General features: G+C 55.0%; 10 protein-coding genes across 10 annotated transcripts; 5 read left to right on the top strand and 5 right to left on the bottom strand.

Annotated features, from left to right (window-relative positions):
• Positions 1-117: 117 nt before the first annotated feature.
• E0L32_002064 (uncharacterized protein) lies at positions 118-1,428 on the top strand (the record flags this gene model as incomplete). The annotated part of the gene is made up of 2 exons (XM_031136213.1): positions 118-266; positions 336-1,428. The coding sequence occupies 2 exons, from the start codon at positions 118-120 to the stop codon at positions 1,426-1,428; spliced, it is 1,242 nt and encodes a 413-aa protein (XP_030989172.1).
• A 3,774-nt stretch (positions 1,429-5,202) lies between these two features.
• E0L32_002063 (uncharacterized protein) lies at positions 5,203-5,670 on the top strand (the record flags this gene model as incomplete). The annotated part of the gene is made up of 1 exon (XM_031136212.1): positions 5,203-5,670. The coding sequence occupies one exon, from the start codon at positions 5,203-5,205 to the stop codon at positions 5,668-5,670; it is 468 nt and encodes a 155-aa protein (XP_030989171.1).
• A 636-nt stretch (positions 5,671-6,306) lies between these two features.
• Positions 6,307-7,885, bottom strand: E0L32_002062 (uncharacterized protein; the record flags this gene model as incomplete). Its single annotated transcript, XM_031136211.1, has 3 exons — positions 6,307-6,517; positions 6,580-7,051; positions 7,117-7,885. 3 exons carry the CDS (start codon positions 7,883-7,885, stop codon positions 6,307-6,309), a joined length of 1,452 nt encoding a protein of 483 aa, XP_030989170.1.
• Positions 7,886-9,703: 1,818 nt separating this feature from the next.
• E0L32_002061 (uncharacterized protein) lies at positions 9,704-10,999 on the top strand (the record flags this gene model as incomplete). The annotated part of the gene is made up of 4 exons (XM_031136210.1): positions 9,704-9,929; positions 9,982-10,110; positions 10,164-10,292; positions 10,362-10,999. 4 exons carry the CDS (start codon positions 9,704-9,706, stop codon positions 10,997-10,999), a joined length of 1,122 nt encoding a protein of 373 aa, XP_030989169.1.
• A 429-nt stretch (positions 11,000-11,428) lies between these two features.
• E0L32_002060 (uncharacterized protein) lies at positions 11,429-13,312 on the bottom strand (the record flags this gene model as incomplete). The annotated part of the gene is made up of 4 exons (XM_031136208.1): positions 11,429-12,488; positions 12,552-12,730; positions 12,795-12,905; positions 12,968-13,312. 4 exons carry the CDS (start codon positions 13,310-13,312, stop codon positions 11,429-11,431), a joined length of 1,695 nt encoding a protein of 564 aa, XP_030989168.1.
• Positions 13,313-14,823: 1,511 nt separating this feature from the next.
• On the bottom strand, positions 14,824-16,667 carry E0L32_002059 (uncharacterized protein; the record flags this gene model as incomplete). The annotated part of the gene is made up of 3 exons (XM_031136207.1): positions 14,824-16,414; positions 16,485-16,487; positions 16,582-16,667. The coding sequence occupies 3 exons, from the start codon at positions 16,665-16,667 to the stop codon at positions 14,824-14,826; spliced, it is 1,680 nt and encodes a 559-aa protein (XP_030989167.1).
• Positions 16,668-17,596: 929 nt separating this feature from the next.
• E0L32_002058 (uncharacterized protein) lies at positions 17,597-18,802 on the bottom strand (the record flags this gene model as incomplete). The annotated part of the gene is made up of 1 exon (XM_031136206.1): positions 17,597-18,802. The coding sequence occupies one exon, from the start codon at positions 18,800-18,802 to the stop codon at positions 17,597-17,599; it is 1,206 nt and encodes a 401-aa protein (XP_030989166.1).
• A 700-nt stretch (positions 18,803-19,502) lies between these two features.
• On the bottom strand, positions 19,503-20,406 carry E0L32_002057 (uncharacterized protein; the record flags this gene model as incomplete). Its single annotated transcript, XM_031136205.1, has 2 exons — positions 19,503-20,219; positions 20,281-20,406. The coding sequence occupies 2 exons, from the start codon at positions 20,404-20,406 to the stop codon at positions 19,503-19,505; spliced, it is 843 nt and encodes a 280-aa protein (XP_030989165.1).
• A 604-nt stretch (positions 20,407-21,010) lies between these two features.
• Positions 21,011-21,757, top strand: E0L32_002056 (uncharacterized protein; the record flags this gene model as incomplete). The annotated part of the gene is made up of 2 exons (XM_031136204.1): positions 21,011-21,106; positions 21,155-21,757. 2 exons carry the CDS (start codon positions 21,011-21,013, stop codon positions 21,755-21,757), a joined length of 699 nt encoding a protein of 232 aa, XP_030989164.1.
• A 541-nt stretch (positions 21,758-22,298) lies between these two features.
• On the top strand, positions 22,299-23,807 carry E0L32_002055 (uncharacterized protein; the record flags this gene model as incomplete). Its single annotated transcript, XM_031136203.1, has 2 exons — positions 22,299-22,573; positions 22,871-23,807. The coding sequence occupies 2 exons, from the start codon at positions 22,299-22,301 to the stop codon at positions 23,805-23,807; spliced, it is 1,212 nt and encodes a 403-aa protein (XP_030989163.1).
• Positions 23,808-23,882: the final 75 nt, after the last annotated feature.

Here is a 23,882-nt window from a genome sequence, read left to right as displayed (position 1 = left end):
TTTGCCCTGACGTCACGACAGCCCGCCATGGAACATTGAATCCCAGGTCGGGTCGCGTGCCACACATCATCACTCAGCCCTTGGATCAAAGCATCTCGTCTCAGACAAAACGACAACATGGCCGAAGCTGTAGCCGGAGCTGTCGTAGCCGAACAGATAGTCTCGACTGGCGTCGAGGTCGGTGCCGCTGCCGCCGTCGCCCGCCCGACGCAACCACTGAAGGCGACGCTGCAGAAGATAGCGACCATCGCGGCGCAGGACACATCGTGAGGCATCCCATTCTGATGTCGTAGCTCGTAATTGTGGAGCGCAACCCGCTGACTGCGATGATCCAGGCTCGCCCTAGCGAGATCCCACCACACTCTCACCGTGATAGGCAAGAGAGCACACCTCCTCGGAGGCAAGAATCCCGACGGCCAGCTCTGCGCTGCTGACGTTCACTCGCTGTCGCTGAGCCCCGAGGATCCCGGTCCGCCCTATGCGTGCTACCCGTCTCTCCCCGCAGAAGACGGATCTGCTGGCGAAACTCTGGCTCCCTCGCCCCGATGGGGCCATGCCGCTGCTCGTCGCGACAGATTTCTCGTCGTGCACGGCGGTGCCAATGCGGGCGGCAGGTCCATCGCCGAGGATGCCTGTTTGTGGCTGTGGGACACCGAGACGTACGGGTGGACCCAAATCAAGCCCTCGTCCAAAGATGGCCCCCAGGCTGTGCATGGGCACTACATCTTTGTCGACGAAAGGGCGGACGTACTGTACCTGCACGGCGGTACGAATGCCTCGGGAGCAACGTGGAAATTCGACTTCAAGGCCAGCAGCTGGTCGATTCTGCCTCCATCGCCCGAGCAGCCAGCTGCGGCTGCATTTGTGGACGGTGTGCTGTACAGCATTGGCATGGAGACGGGCGTCCACGGCTATGTTCACTTCATGCGAATCGAAGAGGCGGACAAGGAGGCCCCCTGGACGAACATTTACTTTCCCATCAACCCGATTGCCCCGGGACCCACAGCTCGCCCTGGAGGCGTCCTGCTCCCTATGGGCACGGGATTCGGGCGCAAATATCTCGTCTATCTGCCTGGCAGACACAAGGACGCCACGACCCAGGTCCCCGCAGCTGAGGCAGCGCGCGAGCCTGCTCATTCGGACATCTGGACGCTGCAGATCTTTCCTGAGCCCTATAGTGCCGCGAATCTGAAGGATGTGGTGCGCGACAACCTGCCGGGCTCGTTCGACTCGGGTTTATTCGACTGGGCCGAGGTGGAGGTGGTGCCGGCGGAGGAGGAGACGGCGTGCCAGGGCAAGGCTCATCCCGGTCCCAGGGGTTTCTTTGGCGCGGATGCATTCCCAGCAGAGACGTCGGCTGTGCTCTGGGGTGGGTTGAATGAGAAGGGTGAGACGGAGTCTGATGGATGGGTGTTGAGATTCAAGTAGTGGACGGATCTGGCTGGGGTCACAAGGAGGTCCAAGAATGAGTATTGAGGGAAAGCCATGAAGTATCGATACTACTTGGCTTGTAAATAGAGGCCGACAAGAAAAGTAGCCAAGTGTATAGGGGATCCTGAAACGCCTGCTCTCGCTCGTCTCTAATTACTCTGTATGTCTAATGCTTGATTTTTGAGGGGGTCATTCGGAATTTCCCCGTAACTTGTTGATCCGCGGCGAGTAGTTCGTCAAATCGGAGAGTTGGCTATTCTGTACACCTCGAGCCTAGGTCGAGATTGACGCTGGTGGACACTGCCGACACCTGCAAATACCAAATCAGTGCTGACACGCAATCTTCCACATCCAATGGTAAGAAATGCCTTTTGGGCATGTCTCCCAAAAAAGCGTAATCCCGCGGCATTCAAAATTCCAAGTCGTATGCCAACGTTTCCGAAGCAAGAGCCTGCCGCAAGAGGTGAACCCTGACCTGGTTTCAGTCTTTGTCGTCCAATCAGACAGGTTGATGAGGAGACATGAGATACTTACTCATGGTGTTCGGGATGCTCTGCATAAGGCTGGATGTCCTCTGGTTTCTCTAGTATGGCAACAGCAGCCATGTCGAAACCTTGTGCTCGGTGCGCGGTTGTGGCGACGGGCGCGCCCACGTCGAATTTGAGGAGCCCTAGTAGTATACCTATGTCAACATTGCCCCTGTGGCTCAATCAATCAAAAAGACTAGCCTGGAACCCGGCCAACCAAGGCGCGCCCTCGAGCACGCCATTCGGCCAATTGCTCTGCGGTTACGCCCGGCTTCAGCTTGAAAAGGACTACACGGCAAACGCCGCCATTAGTCACGAAACTACTACTCGCCTACACATGCAGGTGATGCAATTACTTGCCGATGTGATAGACAGCCATTGCGTTGGATGCTGAGAGATACCTTCCGGCGGACAATGAGTGGCGATTAGAAAGTGATGGACGTAGACCGCAATACATTGACTCTGACAAGATCGCGTCAATCAGGCCGGACCGAGGCCGGCCGAGCTTGTCGGGCGTGCGGGTCTTGACACTAGAGATGCACCCGATTGGCCCGTTAACGACAAGGTCAATTGCTCTACTGTCGTTTACAGCCAAGTTTAATGTACTCCAGCGCGGTATCTTTATGAAGTAAAACTACTCTCATCGCCAATTTATGTCGCAGAGTTTGGGCACAGTATTGTGATGAATGAGAAAGAAACGACAACAGTTGGCGCCGGGGTGGGTGGAGGGTGTGTGTTGAATAGAGTGTGCTTGCGTTTGACGAAGCCGGCGACCTCGGGGTCGAAGTCTCGTTGGAAAACATCGGTCGTGTTGGGAAAAAAGTCCGGGTGAACCATCTCTAGGTGGGCGGTGCTGTCTTCGAGGGTGCCAGTAACGCTGGTGCCCTCGATATCCTAGGTGAAGTCCTCAACGCGGTACCCGGCGATGCGCGCCTCAACTGCCCGGCCCTAGAACGGCGATCCGGTTAGCTCACCCGAAGGCAGGAAGCGCATGCTCAGAGAAAGTTACGCTAAACCAGAAACAGGCGGACAGGGCAACAGCAGCCTTGGCAGTGACCATGTCGTCGATAACTAGTGATGAAGGTCAGACCGGACCGACAGAGGTCGTTGGAGTACGAGGGTGCTTATTTTCACGATTCCAAGTTCGGCAGCGTTTGGGTCTGTTTATAGACCAAGCAAGCACCAAGAAAGAGACCATCTTCCCGAGCAGATAGTGCGAGCAAACACAGTAGGCAACAGCAATATCCACATGGCAAATCGCGTTGTGTTGCACCTAGTCTGACAGCTGGGTTCTGCTCTGGACAATTGCGACCGAGCCCCCAAAACAAAATGACCTTGGCAACGTGATCAGAGAACACCATGCGAAGAAGACCACGCGGAGTTGTAACTGCAAAGACTGGCCCACAGAAATGACCACTGACCCGCCCATTGCCTTCAGGATGCTGATCAGAGGGCACATGCGTCTTGTTGAATATGCTTAGTTTTAAAGTTGCCGGTCCGGAGCGATGACACATCTGTATCAAATGTGGGCAACCTCCTCCATCTTTCTGTGGAAGCTAATGCCCTGAAACGCAAGGCCAGGGTTACATATATGGCAGTCTATAGTCTGACTTGTTATTTAGTTCATACGGAATGGGGATTCTGATTGAGGCAATCTGCGCCCGCAGAACATATCACAGCCACTCTTGAAGCTTGACTCTAGGTCTCTCCATCTCCCCCCTATTCCTGCTCAGGCCCGAGTAACGTGACCTTGCATCGTCAAATAACAGAACCGGTGCTTTCAGAAACTTCATGTCTATGTTCTGTCCCTCAAGCAGACTCTACTTTGATGGGAACGGTAGGGGATAGAACGTTCCCTTCTCCTCGTCGCGTTGTTCTGGCTCGAGGAACCGCCGCATGCGCTCCTGGTTAACCTGATCATAGTCTTCCTTTCGGTGGTCACTGCCAAGAGTCCGTGATCGTAAAATAGGCAGGTGGTCCCTATATATGATCAGTGAAAGATAGAGCTATGATGAGAATGTGTACATATGGCGAGCAGCGTTGAATCACTAGCCGGAATATATTCAGAGATCGACTGTTTCCTCCCGTGGAGCCCTCCCCATTTTCAGGGCTTTGGATCGAAACCGGCCCGGACAAGTGTAGACAATTGGCTCGCCTTTGTGTTGAGCAGATAATATTCCCGCCTTCATGGTATAACCACCAAAACACCTCGGATTCCGGGCGTGAAATGCTGGGTATGGCCAGCGTGAGAGGCTTGGCTAGGTTTCTGATCCGCCTGGAGAGACCCGCTCAGATCCTGGAGCTTGGCAGGATGTTACAGACTTGTAGGGTAAGAAGCGACTGGTTAATGGCCACGTCAACGCTTGCGCCTACAAATTATGAGTGCGCAGAGAGCCCCAAAGTGATCAGGGCTAGCATGCTCAGGACGAAGAGACTTGTTCTGGTCCAGGCTAATCCGATCACAGCGACTCCGTGAAGACTAATTATAACCAGATGATTATCACAGAAGGGAGTGAACTTCTTGGCCATTTAGTTGATGCCGAAGTGTCGGCGGCCAAGGTCACTGGATCAAAAGCAATCTGGCTGAAGACTGATGTCTGACATAGTGATCATGGTATCCTGGCCGCAAGAGATAGATAGCCATCAGTGAACCTCCGTTGGAGCCAGGCATACAAAGCTGAACGTGCTCAAAGAGGAACAAAGAGTCGAGATTGTCAAGTATTCGGCAAGGCGAGAACGTAGAGGCCCAAGAATATTTCGACGGCGGTATTATCTTTGCAGCACGCATGATCCCGTCGTCAAGAGACTACACTCTTTCGAAGGGCTGGGGTTTTGACCGGGGTTTAACTCCGTAGCTTTCGAGACCCGCCGGTGTCGGGGCCAGCCACAGCTACTCCGTAGTTCTCCACAGCCCGCTTATCCCGAAACGGAAGACCGAGGTTGTTCCCCAGTCCCATGCAGTCCAACCCCGCCTCCGTAAAGCTGCCGATTGGCGGAGAACAGCGGACACGTGATGATCAGCATCGAGCACAGACTTGCAAAAAAATACGTACGTCCAACTTTGCACATCCACAATCACAACCCCAGGGACTTGCCAGGAAGACTAAAGCATCCACACCTTCTACTTTGAGAGCCTCTTGTGCAGCCTGCTGCCCTATCCGAGAGTGAGGGTGACCGTCCGGCTTGATCATCATCACGTCTGCTGTGCTTTCACAAGCATCATCTCATCCGGTGCATCCTCGTCATGGCGTCTCTCCGTACCTCTGAACAGACGTACACCGCTGTGCACACGCCCCACTGGAAGATGGATGTTGAGGCTCTACAGACGGTCTACGTCGAGGCGATACGGCAATCCGCAGACAAACAAGTGAGGCGCGACTCGTCCCTGTCCCACTCGTCATCGGGATCACGAGTGCCTGATCGAAACGCCGCGGCTTGGTGCCTAAACTGGGAGAGCCGCCTGTGTGATCATTTACGAATGACCGAAGGCGAACGAACACTGCTACTGCACCAGTCGCCCCGCCAGCACGGCACGCCGGCCGCAGACCGGGATGGCGGCAGCATTCGGCAACAGCCTCCTACCAAGCGACGCAAGCCAGAGCCAGCACAGTCCATTCGAGCTGAAGTGGACCCTCCAAGCGCGGCTTTGGGCTGGTTGATACAGCTCCAGACCATTGAGCAATTAGAATCAGATCTGCGTACATGTACCTGAAGGAGTCGAGCAACAACTACAGCCCCCACAACTGTGGTGACGCTACCCGTGTTGATGTTACTATCGCGGGTCTCCAGTCCATTATCGACATCCCCGACGACCCTTTCAGGTTAGGTGGTTTCTTGATTGAGGATCTCAGCTTGGAGAGGAGCTATGCTGTCACCATCCGCTTCCCTCGGCGGAAGACGCTCGCAATTAGACCACGGCACATGAAGAATTAAGCCGAGAGGAGTAGCTGTTCTCTCAGAGAAGTGGCCTTTGCTATGTATGCGGGGCATATCACTGTCATTCAGGTGGACTGCAGACATGCAGATTGTTTTGTCTCGTCATATCATTTTATACTTCGATGACAGTCTGACGGAATAGAAGTTGCGGGACAGCAACACAAGAAGCTGGCCTCTATAACCAAACTTTCATAGAGCCAACGAAGTCATGTCACTTGGCCCTGCATTAGTTTCGTAAATCGCTGCCGGGGAGCACGTCTAATTCCATAGTCGGCTTCTCGTCCATGGACCAGTGTAGGGTCCTTAGAGGATACCCGCCGGAGGGGGCCGACCCTGGTTCACGCAGGCCAAACAACACGATCGGGCACAGAAATAGACAAGCAGTAGGAAGACTGGGCCGTGGTCTGACTCTCTAAGCCGCCTGGAGCAATCCGTTCCCTGCGTCCTTACTGGGGGTCTTCTCAATGTTCCTGGCCTGATCATCTGAAAGCCCGCCTTGGTCGTCGATAATCTGCTCCGCGATTTTCTGGGGCGCAATGACGTTGTCCTCGTCAAAGTAGTTGGTTTCCTTGATATGGAACCGCAGCACCCACAGCATGCCCACTAGACCAATGATGTACAGCCTATCTCACGCCGGTCAGTGTCACATTCAGAACTTGCGCAATGGACAGGGGCATATTCTTACGCGAACTGCAGACTCAGCTGCCCGACCAGGGGCACCTGCTGCGCCGCCATGACAAACCCGATGCACATACCCAGCGACGCCATGCCGCGCATGTACCCAGCCGACTGGGCCGACTTGGTTGGATCGTTCGATAGCGATGATGAGCACCACTCGACGCTCATCTGGAAGCCTGCGTAGACCCAGCCAAACAAGACGTACACGGCAAACAATCCGCCAAACCCGCTATCCGTCCAGTCCGTCCCCGGCGCAGTCTTGAGCCCGGCGTAGTCGACCTTGTACATCCACCCATAGAGACCGCAGCAGGCGCCGATAGCAACGACTCCCATAAGCACTGCGCCAATAGTCCCGCGACGCCGGCGAGACTTAATGCGCTTCGTGTCGAGGATAGCCACGAGCACCATGGGAGAAATTATTTGGACGAGTTGAAAGGCGAGGTTGGCGAGGGATCGTGTACGGAGGTTGAAGTAGAAGCCTGCGCAGGGACCCAGAGTTAGTACACAGCGGGCTTCGATAATGCAGCGTGTAACGGCTGCTCACCATTGATAGTCGAGGTCATTCCAAGTGCCATCTCGCAGACTATCATGGCAGGAGTCAGCAGCAGCATGCGCTTGTCTCGAAAGCAGCGCCCAAGTGCCTTGATCTCAGACACGACCGTCGGCTGCTTGAAGATGGCGAGATGCGTGCCGTCGTCGCGGGTGACGTCCTTCGGGTCGAGGGCGAAAAGCCCGGCTAAAACAAACGCCAGGCAGTGGATGCAGATGAAAGTGATGTACACTGGGTCGGTCACGCCCACCGCCTTCTTCTGGTTGAAGTTCGCAGCGAACGATATTGCACTGCCGACGGACGCACCGAGCGAGCGCATGGCCCACTGGATAGACAAGTACAGGCCCTTGTGCTGCTCCTGCGGGTACGAGAAGGCGACCATGCTCACACACGTCCACAGGATGCCACAGGTGACGCCGAGGATCGCTCCCGCGAACAAGGGGAACCACGTCGCACCCGTGCGGTCGTAGTACCACAGGCTCCCGACATATAGAGGGTACCCGACTGCACCGATGATGAGCGAGAGCTTGGGCCGGAGCAGGTTGACGATGCTGCCGCCGAGGCAGGCGAACAGCGCATAGAGGCCATAGAGGATTGCATTCGTCTGATTGGCGACAACAAGGGAAGTAGGCTTGCCGCCACCAGCACCCAGGCCTGTGAGCGCCGTGTAGATGCCTGGCAAGCAAAAGAGGATCAGAGCACACAGCAGGTTCTGGTTGAAGGGTCTGCTGATCCGAAAGGTGTGCTTGCTAAGCTTAGCCATTTTGACGAATGATCCCGCTCACACTTCCTGGAGATGTGCAACAGTCCCGTGTGTAACCCTGTGCAGTACTCCAAGGGAGAGGCGTTCACCAAGTCTCTTCGTTGCAAGACTGCGAAAGAGGTCAACAGAACATCGGATTGGGAATGGAGAAGGGAGGGAGGGAGGAGCCACCGGTCAGTCGGGGAGTTCTCCATGCAGATCTCGACCGAGCACAAGTGGCGGCGGCGCGGGGTATGATATCGTGCTCTTCCACAACTGCCCTACAATTCTTTTCGGACGTAGTTTGCTCGCTGAACCCACTTGCTTGGGCAGGACGTCATCAGGGGGCCTTATCTTGGTACCCACTGCCCAGTCTCCAGACTTTATTTCCGGATACCGCTTCTTGCATTTTGCTGAGGGCGGTCGGAAGCTAAGCGTCGAGGCGAGGAGTTTACTATGACAGTAGAGGCAATTCGAACATCAGATCCGTCTTTTGTGTGGGCATTGTGGAGACTTGAAACCCAGCTTAGATTGCAGCTAACCTCACACGCGCCACAAAATCTAAGCCTCGAAACATGCTGTCTTACGGAGTACATATTTCTACAGGCCACTAACTTTGTTAACGGTCTACAACAGCCAACCAGTGAGCAAAGTAGACCTACCAACAGATTATACATCTTCAGCGTAAAGACTAAAGCAAGGTGCGTGTCTTAGACCATACTGAACTTCAGATAATCCAAGGTCCTGGGACTTGAACGTGCCTGCAAAAAATGCAAATTGTTGAACACTGACGAGAAGGATTCATATCACGTTCATCTGTTACAAAAAAGCGGACGTACATCCTCAAGTGTTAGCTTTTTGATATGAGTTAGCTGAAGGATGTTTCAACAACCAGGTACTAATGGCTCCCTCGGATTGGTTGACCAGGTGTGAAACGGGCAACTGTTGCTTATAAGTAACACTGACCATGACCATCTATTCTGAGTGCTCTAGATAAGGAATTGCCCCCTAGACGACTTAGTAGCTCTTCCTGAGCTTGGACTACGCAAGATACGTTCACGTCGATCTCGCGTGCAAACAATATCGTGTTCTCAAGTGTGTGACGAGTACGCAAGCTGAACGTTGCTCAACTGGACTGTGGACTGGTGACTCTAGCTTACAGATGAATATGAGTACGAACTCGAACATATCAGTCTGGGGCAGTGGGGTCCAGGGTAAAACGGAAAGATAAGCTGCGCTCTCATCGATATCTTGATATGGAGGGTAGATTCTGTAGCACCCAAGCTGGCGAGCTCACGAGCCCAGGTTATTTCTCCTCCACGTCAGCCCGAAGCCAAGGCTTCTCAACACGGCAATTGTGCGTTTGGGTCCGCAGCGTTACGCCTTCGACCGACTGCCGGCTAAAATGGCACTTGTTAAATACCCGTCCCTTATCCGCCGCAAGCTCCCTTGATCTCGTGTGGTAAGATACATTGAGCCGTCTCTGATTGGGCGGATGATGCTCTAACGGCCATGTAGCTCTCCGTTCTTCTACCATATGCTGACGACCACGCTAATTTCCTATCCTTGCTTGCGACATAGACGTCTGGCGAGGGCCTCATCTATCGCGGCAGCAATCTAAGTCTTGGCACTGATCGCGGAGATGGAACCCAAACAAGCAATTACGTCTGATCGGTATTTCGAAAAACGTGGGCCGACTCTTGATGAGTGAACAACGACGCGGAGTCCGACAGAGGAATAGGGGAACTTTACATAAATCCTCCATATCCACAAGGATGGGCCAATTTTTGGAACTCAGTATTAGCACAGGCATATATGCTCTCTCGGTAGCCTCTAACCATGCAGTTGAGCAACATTCTCTCAACTCTGATGGCCGTAGGCCTTGCGGTTGCGCACCCAGGCCATGATGTCACCCAGGAGATTACTGAACGTCGTGACTTTCTCGCCAGCAACAAGAACGACCTCAGCCATTGCGCTGATAAGCTCAAGGCTCGTGGCCTGGAGACTCGCAACATTCAACGACGATCTGACCTCGTCAAAGGGTTGCTGAAGAAGCGGGGCATCCGTGGGTGATGTTTTGAAAGTCCTGAAGAGGCTGAGCTGACCGTGAACCCTAGAGGCACCTCCGAGTCTGAACAAGTCACACGAGTCGACGCAGGCCTACACAGCAGCAACAGACATGTCGGTCATCTTTGCCAGCAACAAGTCTTGCATCTTGAGCCCGGAGCAGATAGATGGACCTTATTGTATGCGTCGACACCAGCTCCTGGAACGAGCTTCTCACTAACAAGATATTCAGATGTGGCAGGTGAGGCCATCCGCCAAGACGTGGTCGAGGACCAGAAGGGAGTACCTCTCGCGCTCGACATTCAGATTGTCGACATGGACACTTGCGAGCCAGTCACTGGCGCATATCTAGACATTTGGCGTAAGTGTATTGCCCAATATTATCAATGAGCGACCTGAGAGTGGCTAACAAGACCTACCATGATGACAGACTGCAACTCCACCGGAGTCTATGGAGGTGTCGCTGTTTTTGGCAACGGAGTCGGTAGCTCGGACAAATCGAACCTCAACAACACCTGGCTGCGCGGTGCCCAGAAGACCGACAAAGACGGCGCCGTGCAATTCTCGACTCTCTTCCCGGGCTTCTATCAAGGCCGCGCAACCCATATCCACGTGGCAGTGCACCTCAATGCCACACCGCTAGCAAACGGCACCCTCATTGACACGACCGCCGCGCACGTGGGCCAGATGTACTTTGACCAAGACCTGATCGCAGAGGTCAACAAGCTCGCCCCCTACACCGGCAACAAGCAACGCTTCACCACGAATGCGCAGGACCTGGTTCTCAACGGTGTGCACGGCGACTCGGATCCGATCATGGAGTACACACGCCTAGGCGAAGGTTTGGAGGATGGACTGTTGGCCTGGCTTAGCATTGGGATCAACAGGACCTACGTGCATGAAATCAGACCTGCTGCGACGCATTTTGAGACAGGCGGCGAGCCGAACCAAAATGGTGGCATGTTTCCGGGAGGTCCATTTCCGTCTGGCTTTCCTACCGGAGGCCTTCCGCCTGGCATGTCTTGGTTCCCTCCGATGCCGACTTCCTCATCGACATCAACACCATAAAATGAATGCCTCGCCCGGACCCGGGAGTCTCCTTCTGGGTTCTTAGTGCTAGCTTCCATTGCAGTTCTAGATGGCAACGGTGGATCTCTGGATACGTCGAAGGGACTCGGGCGCCGAACACGACGACTTTATCGCAGTTTCGGTAACGGTCCGGCGCGTCCAGAGATTTATTTCGTGGCAAGAATGCACTGCTGGTAACTAGCTGGTGAGAAACAGAGTACATCAAAGACAAGAACATAGAGAAATGTCTTATGTTGTGTCATGATGATGTGTACCTTGGCGTTCTTTCAACTTGGAAGGTTGAGCCAGAAATTGTTTTGTGATTATTCCCCGGGGGGAATGAATCTAGCTCAATGCGTCACCGTAGCGCTTGGGCTCAATTATGGCTGTTTGAAATGATAGACAATGGGAGACGACTTGGGTCAGAACTTAATCATACAACCCGGGCGGGAAAGGCTTCGGTGTAGGAGCTCCTTCGCGGATCTGGACGTGATACACATCTCCGGCTTTTGTTCTCTGTGTCTGTACTCCGTAGACAAAGCGCGTCTTACCGCCGCAGGCCTTTGCAATCTCCTTCCCACTAGCAGTGGATGCTCTGTCATCGGGATACGTGATCGCTGATTTGAGCAACCGAGCAGTCGCCAGCGGACCGTCGTCCCTCGCGACCACGCGATTAGCTATCATGACGGCAGCCAGTGTGAGGCACAGCTGTACGCAGCCAGTGATCAGAAGGACGAGATGGACATTGTTCCAATTGACATCCAGCTTCGTGCCCACGATAGGCTGTCCCCCCCGCGTGGTGATCTTGGGATTGTACTGTGCTGTGACAGCAACGACACCCATTGCAAACTGTGCCATCAGCCGGCCCATGCCGCCCGTGGAGCCGTTCTGAGGGGCACCGAAGATGGCCTCGGCAGGATAGCTCTGAAACTGCGCAGTCTGGTCGCGCGACAGAGATGACGTCCCAACTCCCTGCAGCGCGATTGCCGCCGACGCGAGAGTTGTCAGGTTCTGGCCAAGTTGGTGCTCAGGAAGGGTAGCGTTGGCGACCTTGGCGATGGTGACACTGCACTCATAATACCAGGGCGCCGTCGCAGATGCCTCAAAGGCCGATATCTGGCTACAGGCCGGGCCACAGGCCTGCGATGTGTTGACCATGAAGGTTGTCTGATCCACTCCGCCCGCAATTGGAATATCCTTCTTCAAAGTGCTACCATTTGGGCCGCCCGATACGGTGATCGAGGTTGAATTGCCGCCGCCGCCCTCGATCACTGGCCAACTCATGCAGGAGCCACTGGATGCGACGCTGCGGGATGTCGTGACCGAGATGTGGCTGCGCGAGTCTTCGCGCGGGGACATTTCGGAGAAGTAGTACTCGCATCGGTCAGTGCCGCAATAGTATAAATAGCTTATTGCATCCGTCAAGGTCCGCGGCGGGGGCACGTCATCCAGAGTTCCAACGCCATACGCGACGGCGATGAATCCATAGCTAAGGTCATGAGGAATTAGTCTGAGGTAGGGCTCCCGCTCTGCTCTAGGATATCCTTTTTACCTGTTTGCGGTGTACTGCAGCTCAGAAGGTGTGCCAACCTGCGTTGAAGTGATGAGACGCTCGCCCTTAATGGTGGTCATGTCGGGGATGCGAACGTCGCCCGGCTTCGTCAGAGCCGTCTCGTCATTCTGTCCTACCGAGTAGGTCAGGCCGAGCATGGCCACAGCCACTTGCGACGCCTATGGTGCCGGCGTCAGAAAGGTCGAGCGAGGAGAATGGGCGACATGCCGGGTCGAAACTTACAATATTCAAGAGAATCCAAAGACTGACGTAGACATGGGTTGACCAGGCGCGCGATACGTGAGAGAGCTTGATGAGATGAGATATGCTCTCTCCGTGGAGGATGAGATCGACCTACAGTCCGGATTAGCTTGTGCGCCTCAAAGACGATTGACCTGGAGGCATGGCCAGCGTACCTCTTGCAGCGTCCACCCTTTGCAGCTCAGCACCCACCACTTGAGCTCAGAGGCCATCCATTTCAGACTGCTGGCGATGCTGAGACCGAGCGCGATCGATAAGCCCGTGATGGCGCCGTTGAACATACGCTTCTTGACTGTGCTCATGACGACCTTGTCAGAGTAGTGGGCGAGTGTCACATAGATGGCGCCGATGCAGGCCGCCGTCACGAGCCATCTCCTCGCTCCGGCCAGGAGGAGTTGCCTCATCTGCTTTCCAAAGTGAATTCGCTTGCAAGTTGTGGCCAGGAGAGGTCTCTGTATGTCGTCGCCCATCGGCTCCAGCCTGTACTCCTCGGTCGCCATCTCAAGAGCGCTTCGACGCAGCTACCAGAGCACACGCAATACTATATGTTGATTCTACCAACAAATTGTGTCGAGAGAAGAAAAGCAGGCCGAAGGGCCGTACTTGTACTCCGTACACACGGAAGTACCGCGGCGAGACCGATAGGGCTACGTGCCATTCGTTTGGATTCCAAACGGCGTGGCCATCGTCTAGGTAGAGCAGTGGGATGCTAAGATCTTTTTACAGGGAGCCTTGATGAGCTAAAGACCCGCAGACAGGGGACCGGCCGATTAGTCAGGCTGATCAGGTGCCTGATCATCCTGCTATTAGTAGGGGGATTCTTTTGCAAGCTGGAAGCGCCTCATCATAGTGGAGATTGTCAGGGTCTTGGCTGACCTCAAAATGGGCAGCCCAATCGGCACTACGGCCTTCATGTTCGATTGTAGCCTACGGTGGATACTGCATCGTTGACTGAGCCCCTTGCCCAGGTGTTCGGTGTCATCTCGAGGCATGTAGTGGGCCAGGTTTAGGGGGCGAGTGTCTGGGCGGTCGCGTCACGGGTACGGAACGAGGGTGCCTGTTGCTAGACTGAAAGGGGTAAATGTTTCTGTTTGTGCTGTTGCATAATTACGGAGTAAGTCTCCTTGTACGGAGTATGTGGCTGTCACAAGCTAGCTTGGTTCCAAAGACTTCACTGGACTGTCCAAGCTAAGGCATTCTTTTGCGAGGCCCCTTGGTGGTACGCCAGGACCAATGAATGCCTTCTTGACGATCCGTCGATCCACCCGCCTCCCCAAGGCTGGGCGCGGATGCCTCCACTCCAAATCAGGATGCTGCGAGGGATATCAATTAGGACCCGACTCGACTGCGATGCTCTTCATAGACTGTAGCATTCGACGTTTTGTTCTCACCAGTAATTCATGCACACGCCATCACTACCAACAGAGTTCAACGTCACCATGGCCGTTTGTTCCATCGTCCTTGTGTTGATCATGGCAGCAGCCATTGTTGGTGCCGCGCCGCTTGCAATACAAGACATCCAGTTGTCTGATGCAGCTTCCCACGTCCCGCACAAAGGGCCACAGTCGTCTCTCCAGATCGCGCTGTTGAGCAATCATGGGCACGAACTCATCCGCGTCACTCTATCCTTGCTGCACGAGACCGCGGCCATAGTCAGTGCCGGCTCGATAGTACTCTGCCTGGTCGCGGCCTCCTCTTTCTTCTTTGCGGTCTTGGCGTCGGTGCGGTCCAAGAGGAAGCAGCACCGAAATGCAAATCTCCTCACCGTGTACAGTCCTCTTCATCTGCCTTTTTGCCTCCGGCTTGCGCTTCCGTTCACTCATCGCTAAATTCCAGGCCAAAGCACAGGATATCTCGGCACGAGAGAATCTCGAAATCCGTCAGAAGAGCCATTGATTGGTGGTCGACTATCTCGTTGAGGATCGACCAGGGGCAGTAGTGGTGGTAAAGGTGGGGGGGAGAGCAGCTCCTCGATAATGTACAACCGGTGTTCTTCCAAATATAACTTAATTTACAACTCGTAAATCATGCGTGCCAGTTCGTTCTGATCTGGTGAGGTGGGGGGCAATAAGTGGGAGAGTAGTACGATGCCGTTGGTCGGGCTGAAAGACACCTGCCCGATCCCTGACAACAGTTGAGCAATGCCGGGTCTCCCTCCGCGAGACATGATGAGTTCGTCGATGGAGTGCTGTGCCTCTGTGCGGGCGACAATGGCCTCGTGCAACTCTGCCAGCTCTTCGCTGTCCCAAACCCCTTCTCTCCTGCGCATCGACCGGAGCATGTTGATGGCACGCCGGGTTGTGGGAGCATCCTCACAAAAGAGAGCAATGTGGGATAGCGAAGAGACAAAATCACCTTCGGATGCAAATGTAGCGCGTCCCGAGGCCCCGAGGGACTGCAGGTAGAGATCTGCACAGCGCAGCGCGTTGTCGTAATGATCCAGGTTGACGTTCTGGTCCCAATCCCTCCCTGCCTCGAGCATGGCAAGCCAAATTGCTTGGCGTATGGTAAGAAGGAGCATCTGCTGCCACTCGTAGGTTGTGACTTTGGAGTTTCGAACCCTCTCCGCATACCCGTTGAAGCTGTGGTTCCATGCTTGGAAGCGCGAGTGCATGACATCCCACACGTCGTATATCTTTTTGGTCAGCTGGCAGTCTTTCCTGTTGAGCCAAAGAGCCTTGAGCGCCTCGGGAGTTGTATTTTCAGCTTCCTTCAGACAATCACCAAAGTGGGTGTCCTCCAGCTCGCAGTACTCGGCAAAGATATAGTCGATCGATCGGAGAACTTGGCGAGCTTCCTGATAGCTCCGAAACGGCTGAGGATCCGACTCATCTTCGCTGTCAGACATGACAAACTTTGGATCAGGCATGTAATACTTGTCGATAAAATCGCCAATCTCCATACCAATGCTGTGAAAGACCTCGGCGATCTCGCGGACCGCATCGCCGCCCGCACCGCTCTCGTTGCGGGGGAAGGGCTCGGCGTTGAGGATGCGTAGCCCGGCCTGAAAGTGCTTGATCGCCTCTCCGTACCGACCCATCATGTTCTCTAGGCAGACGAAGAGTATGCAGCAGATGAGGGATGTCTGTGCATCGTAGGCCGGGGATGAGACTACAGTCCGTATGGCTTGATTGTAGTGTCGAATCGCCAGCGTCTCGAAGTGCGACGGCGCCAGCGACAGCTGCTTTGGGCTCTCGGAGGACTCGTGCTGCGCGATGAAGAACCTGTGCGCCGCACCCAACGCGCGCACTACACATCTGATCGGCTCGACGGTATGGCTCATGGGCAGGACTTGGCGCGACCAGAACTCCCCCGAGTCGGACAGGCAGATGTCCTGGAGGGCGGACTGGAGGAAGTGGTGGAAAAAGTAGTCATGGTCGTGGGGAAGAGGTATGCCTTCACTCGGGCTTGGAGAAGCGGTGCCTACGAGCGACGACGACGCTGAGGAAGACGTCGGCTCCTCTGCGGCCTGCTGCTTGGCCTTGCGCTTGCGCTTCGGCTTCTTCTCCAGCTGGACAGGCTCGTAGCCGTCGCACTTGAAGCCAGCAGTTCTACAGCGGCGGCATTCCGGCTTCTCCTCATCGCACTTGATGTGGCGCGTTCTGGACTGTGGCGTTAATAGATGCGTGCTGCCGAAGGGCAAAGCTTGTTCCGGGCCATGGTCACACTCACTTGCTGGAGGAGGACAGTGTTAGAATGCGAGATGCAGCCAAGACACGGGCAGGTCAGGCGCACGGCAGGGCAAGATGAGTGGTGGGCTCGTACGTACCAGGTTCGACATCCGGTCCTCACCTTGGGCGCAAACGCCCTGGTGAACTTGGGGCGGACCACCAGCTGGGTCTGCGTGGGGTCCATGGCATGTGTCATCGAGGGCAAGGGGCCAATCCAGTCCTCGGGGTGGCGATGCCGCGCGAGGGAAGCAGCCCGGTACTTGAGTCCCGTCGATATATTTGTATTGGTATCGACTCGATCGAGAAATGTAGCTGCCTAAATGTTTTGCTGGTTCTGTTAGGAAAGGCACGGAAGGGTAGGATGGTGGAAGAAGGGCCTGAGAGGACCGGGGGGGAGTCAGACCGGCCGGTCTCGACCAGGAGCCCACAGCTTCAGTCTCAAGCGGAGCCGGAATCGCCCTGTATGATTGGCTGGACCGTACAGACAGGGATCTTTCCGATGGGACCCCGACCCGCGGAGACGGCCAATATCCTGGATTAAGCTTTCCTGTGTGGATCCTCGTTCCGGATCTCGTAACAAAACCTATCACTGCTCCCGTGCGCTCGAGCAACTATCACGTACAGACTCACCGAAACGCCTGTCTTTGGGGTCGAGAAAGAGGATGAAACTCGACGTGCCGACAGCTCAACCTTAAGGCACCGTTGCAGCACTTAATGAAACCCCGTCAGCCCCGTGAGACTCCGCCGCGGCAGTATGCCACGTTGTGCCAACTGCCGTGAGCGAGGCAGGGTCAACATTGAACATTGAATGACGCAATGCCTACGCCGAAACGAATCCTCAGACTGTTTCTCTCCTCCATGTTTGGAGGCTTGCTGATGGCAAGCTCCCAACGTCGTGACGTCCAGTCAAACCCAGCGCCCATTTCGCTTTCCAGACCGACCTCTGTCTCCTTCGGTCATGTATGAGCCACCCCATGGCGACATAATTCACCATATCTAGGATTCATTGGTGGGATTTGCCCTGAGCGACGAGCGAATTAGACGTCTTGCGGAGACGGGTATGAAGTTGCTTGCCGAGGCTCTCGCTGGTGGACTCCTCCTTGGCACGGCCGGCTACTCAGTCACTTCGCAGTCTGGGCAAAACGGGTTCATACGCCCGATGTACTTGAACTGTCCACAGCCCAGCTGCAGATAGCTCGCCTGCCCCGGGAATGAATTCGTGTCGGCGTAGTACTCGAGCTCGACGCCCTCCCCCACGCCGCACGTGTCGTCGCCGTGCCCGTAGTAGTACAGTTTGCACCCGTCGCTCGTTGAGGCACCGCTCCACTCGCTCGCCGCGCATCCGGCGTTATCGAAGCACAGCTGGCAGCAGGCGCTGGCGTCCATGCCCGGGATGCCGAGCAGCGCAGGCGGGAAGAACTCGACCGGTACGCGCCAGTCCCGCGGCAGGAAGCGCACCGCGACGCCATGGCCGTCGCGCTGCGAGATGAGGTTGGAGGGGGCGCACGGCGCCACGCGGGTCACGGTCGGCGCGCTCTCGCTGCAGGAGGCTCCGGGGCTGGCGGCGGGCGCTTTGGTGGTATAGGCCAGGTACCAGTCGCTGCTGGTGACGGTGGCGGTATGGAGGTAGACGACGCTTGTATACTTGAACGGCGCGTAGGTGATGGTCTTGTTTGCGGACAGTGTTCCTGTGGCGAGGTATTTGTACCCTGTCGCGGTGATAGTGGTGGTGACCACGTATCCGACCTGCGTGACGACGCGGTAGGATGCAGTGATGTCGATGTAGGTGGTCACTGCGGTTGCCCAGGCTGTCGGCGTGGTCATGACCTGTCCCGAGGAGGGAGTGTACGTGCCCGTGTACACTGTCACGACACTGGATAGTGAGGCTTTTTTGGCTTCAGATGTGCTCTCGGTTAGGGATTGCTTGCTGCTGGCACAGGAAGTCGGCGAGAGTGTGACAGTTGCCAAGCACGGGCTGACCATTTTCGTGATCGTAGAAGTTCCATTGCTTGTCACTGTGAGCGGGGTTGACAAAATCGTTGTAGGGGTGTAAGTTGAAGTAGGTACGGTCACCTCGCCGATGAACCACGTTGTGACGGTCTTGTCACTAGTCGTGGGCGCCTCGTTGGTGTACAGTGTCGTGATGCTGAGGCTTGTAGACTTTGCGACGGGTGTCACGGCTTCGCTGCCGTATTTGATTGTGCTCCAGCTGCTATACTTCTCCGTGATAAAGCTGGTGCTCACCCACGTGGCAAGATTCTGTGCAAAAGAAGAGACAATCGCAAGAGCTACAAGGGCAAAAATCGATTTGAAAGCCATTCCCGCCATCCAGGCGCTGTGAGCACCACTTCGTTGTTGAGTCCTTTTGGATGACAGTTTTGTCCCCAACCCGGATCTCGGGCAACGCCTTGATTTCAGCAACTCCAATATCCAATTTCGCTCAATCGATGACATGGTCCCAGTCTTTCAAAAGGCGTACAAAAGAGTTACATACGACTCCACACTCAAGGCACGTAGATACAGGGTTTCATTACTTAATATATACCGTATGGTATTACCCGGCTACTCTTTATTAGCCATCATGCCTGCCTCGCGTCAACACAACGCTGTGTCGATCCAATTAACCGCAAAATATTACCTTTTGTCCTTGATTGCCATTCTTGGACAATACCCACACTCTGTAATTATCGTGTCCAGCTCCGAGAATACACCGCACGGAACATTGGGCCAGGGCTTGGCTTGCGCGCCATGCAAGTGCTTGTCTATCTAGCAATACTACGTTACAAAGAGAATCTGATCCTTTTACCGCAATAATGAAATACTAATGCTCAACACTGAACTATGAACCCCTCGCCACGGGTCTTCAATACCAACTCAGTTATCTTTCAGCTTTCTCCTTCCTATCTTACATACAGTATAGGTAGCGCACCATTTCTTCATGTACATCCGCACCCATGAGAATGAATGGGTGAGAACCGGCATCGCGTCCAGGTGTGGGCGGCACTGGCTCCTGGTAGCTTCAAGCGGTGTCGGGAGAGGCGTCGTCAGCGCGCGTCATCTCGGCGGGGACAGTCTTGGCTTCGACTTGCCGACCATGCCCAAACCCACGATACTCGCTGAAGGCCAGCTCAAGCCTGTCCCAGTCCCAATGTCTTCCGAGCAGGACATATCCGAAGCCGAGAACAGGCACCATCAGGATATCTAGCACGCCAAAGAAGATGGCGCCACTAGTGACTCCAAGGACATGGCCGCCATCAGTCAAGCCAAATCCGACAGGGTACAGAAGCCAGAGCAGATTTGCCCACGCAGCCAGTAGAATGTAGTCGCGGCCAATACCCCGGCGGGCAGCTTCCTCTCGGCTTTCGTTGAGGGTACTCATGGCGAGGACGACATAGGAGAAGGTGCCAAAAGTGAAGAACCCCCACTTGTAGCTGGTAGGAGTGTAGGCGGCGGCGAGGTAGGTGAAGGTCCAGATAAAAGCGATGAAAATATTGCACACGATCGTGGTCCAGGAGACACCCGAAAGTAAACCGAGAGAGAGCACCACAGACGGGAAGGTAATGCTCCAGTTCACGTATTTGGCCCAAAACATCTGTCCGCTGGCTTGGGCGCTCCATCCCAGATTGGAGGCCTGGGCAAAGTAGGTCACGGATCCAACGAGCAGGGCGATGGTGAAGGTGTAGTGGAACACTCTCTGGCTTTCGGGGGAAGCGAAACAGAAGCAAAGCAAACCGATCTGCGTATCAAAACTTGTTGGTGAGGATTCAAAGGACTCGTCAGTAGGGGAATGCGCTCACAAAGGCCATGAGATAGACGGCTGTAACGGCCCAAAGCCAGTCAGAGCCCCCCAGGGAGAGTGTGTTATCCACGCCCACTGCAGGGTTGACGATCAGGGCATCGTTGCCACGGGCGAGGAGATCCATTATCGCAAAGAAATGAGAACAAAGGTAGGTAATCAAGGTAGTGTCGTTGATGGCTCAGTAAATGTCCGCATCGTAAAGACGGAATGGTTCCTGGCTTGTGAAGACCGCCATCTTTATATAGAGACAAATATACAAGGCAGGGCAAGAATGATCTTCTCGTTGAATAATACTGGAGGCCATTTGCATCCGGAAGCCCCACAGCTTTGAGCCTGCGTAGGATTGATGACTCGAGGCAATACCGTGACTGTTGACAAATGGCCAAAGGATCGACCCACTCGTGGATGCAAATTTGCTTCCAGTGCTGACAGCTCATCAAACTCGCCAGAGCCATAACCCTTTGCGACAAGGAGATACTGGGTATATCTTCTAAGGCCCATTGCCCTAGTGTCAGCAGATGTAGTCCGGATGCAAACAGCTTTGCACGTTGCGCCATTGAATCCTTCTTCCGATGGATCGTCTGGAAGCAGCGGCACGCCATGCACCGAACGCAAAATCGTCCAGAATCTTGATTGTGAGCTGCGAGAAAAAAGAAAGGAAACACGTTGCGGGTTATCGATTTGACAATTTTGCAGGCCTGTGAGCGTTGCAAGACAACCAAGAGCAGATGCGATGGCCTCAAGCCCAGGTGTTCGAGCTGCACCTCCCGCGAGGTCGAGTGCAGCTATGCAGCGACCCGGAGGATGAGAGGTCCGAACAAGAGGTGAGAATGTCTCCTGTTACAAGTTCTAGAGGACTTACTCACGCATAGAGAATTAGGAAAAAGCTGGACCGAAGCAATCGGAAGTCTGCGGCGGATAGTGTCCTTTCAGGAGGCTGCTCCTTTGCACCCATTCCTCCTCGCGACATCATCAGGCCCCTGGTCCAGCAACAATTCGAAAACGTCATGGGAGATTATCCAATAGTTGACAAGTCTACAATTCTCGCGCTTCTAGATGCTCAGTACGGCGTGGCAGCTTCTGGCCTGATGAGAGAAGTGTCCAGCTTCGCGGCGGTCAATGCTGTCATCGCCCTGGCCATCCATGCGGGCGAGCTAGCGGTCGATGCCGTCGCAGCCACATCGCAAGATTTTTACAGGAATGCTGCTTTGACGATTCCGGACATGATATCAAGTGAGCCGACACTCCTTTCGGTGCGCGCGCTGCTTGCAATGGCTATGCTTGCACGAAATCTGTCGAAGGCGCCGGCCTTCTATATGCTAGCTGCCACTGCATCACGGCAGCTAGGGTTGCTGCAACTGAGATACCCGGAGCAGTTTCGAGAATCAGGCTCTCCTCAGCGGCTGGAGTACTGGAAGCTGTACAGAATCGCCTGCACCTTTGAAGAGTTGTCATCCTCGGCGGCGCGGTCCTGACTGCGGGCTGTTGAGCCTAAGGCCTGATTTGGTGCTGAGATTGTTTGAATGGTAATCCATGCCTAAAACCGTCTGATTCACACCCCGAACGCTGGCGATACAACAGGTGCTTGTTAGACAGGCCAAGGCTCTACCCGACCGCAGTTCACTATCATGGTTCATCACCATCACTCGGTAAGAGCTCAACAGCGTTCAGTTTAATGCAGCTACTCAAGGAGCATCATTCTCTATTCAGCCTGTGAGGAAGAGCGTCTTACTCGACCGAGCTTAGCTAATACCTACTTCCCCAAGACGCGCCCCGAAAGCTAATGCAAGGCCGGGAATGCTAGACCTACAAGCGCTGAGTGGCTTGATGCGGGGGCTCCAGAGGAGCCTATCATGGCCTTGTGCGACCCATCCTTGTTTGAGCTTGAACTGTCGTGATTCCCGATGGCTGCCCACTTTGGTCTTTGCGTGACCGAAACCTTCCATTTCCCTTCATCTCGGGCCTCCGAAAAGCAGGACCGCGAGACTCAGAACGTAGCGAGACACGCCCATCGCGATGCCATCCACGACGACGACAGTCCTGCTCGCAGCCCTCGCGGTGTACGTGGGGATCTGCTCGGCGCTGCGCTTCCACTTTGAAAGGGCGATGCGCAAGAAGTTCAACTACCCGGACCGAGAATCGCTGTCACGCATGACGAACGACGATGCGCAAAGCATCCTCGAGTACATTGTGACTAGAGAGTTTCCATACCTATACAAGCTGGCGCTGCAGTTTGCCATCTTCAAGGTACGCTGCCAGGCCGAGGGAGAGAACTGGCGAGAGGACTGGCAGTACGTTGCTGATGGTTGCGCCTTGGGATGCCGCAGACCTACGCGTTCGAGACCATGTCGCAGCTGATGGTCTCGACAAAGAACTTTACCAACCCCGTCACAGCGCCGAAGCGGTGAGTAATCACACATACATGAAAGACGGCTGGCGGCGATATGGCCACTGACGCCAGTGCAATCTCAGTTATGAAGACACCGTCGTGATCTTTGGCGAGTAAGCAGGCCTTGTCCAGATCCCATGCCTCGAGGCACTAATCCCCACTGGACTGGACCATACCGACTAAACCCCTTGCCCTACAGGTTCTCCCTCAACCCGCCGACCTCCCCGCGCTGCCTCAAGGCTATCGCCCGCATGAATTACCTCCATAGCACCTACAAGGCCGCTGGCCGCATCTCCAACGCCGACTTCCTCTACACTCTAGCCGTCTGCATCATGGAGCCCATCCGCTTCATGCGTCTGTACGAGTGGCGCCCGCTCAACGACATGGAGGCCTGCGCCATCGGCACCTTTTGGAAGTCGATCGGCGACGCCATGCAGATCGAGTACAAGGGGTATCTGTCGCGCGCGGAGACCGGATGGAGGGACGGATTGGACTTTGCAGAGGATATCACGGCGTGGGCGAAGGGGTACGAGGTCGAGTGCATGAAGCCGGCCGTGTCCAACACCAAGCCGGCGGAGCAGCTGGTCGAGCTGCTGCTGTTCCACTACCCGGCCGTCATGAAGCCATTCTTGCTCGAGGTCCTGACGGTGCTGATGGGCGACCGCGTTCGAGAGGCGTTTCTGTGGGTTTGGTTCATCATGTGGACCTGGCGTTGGGAGTTGGCTGACGCAGTGAACAGGTACCCGGAGCCCGGAATCGTGGCCGCGCTGGTTGCCTTCCTGGGACTCAACGCACGCCGTTTGGTCCTGCGTTTCCTTCTGCCACCTCGCTTCAAGAACTTCGAGTACTTCTCCGAGCCTGATCCGACGACCGGCAGGATCTACCACTGGGACTATCTCGTGCACCCCTGGTACTACAAGCCGACGCTGTGGAGCCAATGGGGTCCGATGGGACTGATGACGAGGCTGGTGGGAGGGACCCTGCCCGGCGCCCATGGCGACATGGCGAAGGGCTTCTTGACGGAAGATATCGGGCCTTGGAACAGGATGGGTAGAGGGGCTCTGGAGATGGGTGCGGATGAAGAGAGGTTGAGAAAGGAAAGGGTTTCGGCCTGTCCATTTGCAACACGTGTGTAAGGCGTTTCAGAACATGAGGTGGCCATCCAAGTATGTATGTTTCATTACTACATTACAGGCTACCTGCCTCCCAAT

The sequence above is a fragment of the Thyridium curvatum genome (genome assembly GCF_004353045.1).
Source record: "Thyridium curvatum strain D216 chromosome Unknown NODE_8_length_716436_cov_74.480370, whole genome shotgun sequence".
Classification (NCBI taxonomy): Eukaryota; Fungi; Ascomycota; class Sordariomycetes; order Thyridiales; family Thyridiaceae; genus Thyridium; species Thyridium curvatum.
The sequence above is the reverse complement of the archived record's forward strand: the minus strand, read 5'-3'. Positions and strand labels throughout refer to the sequence as shown.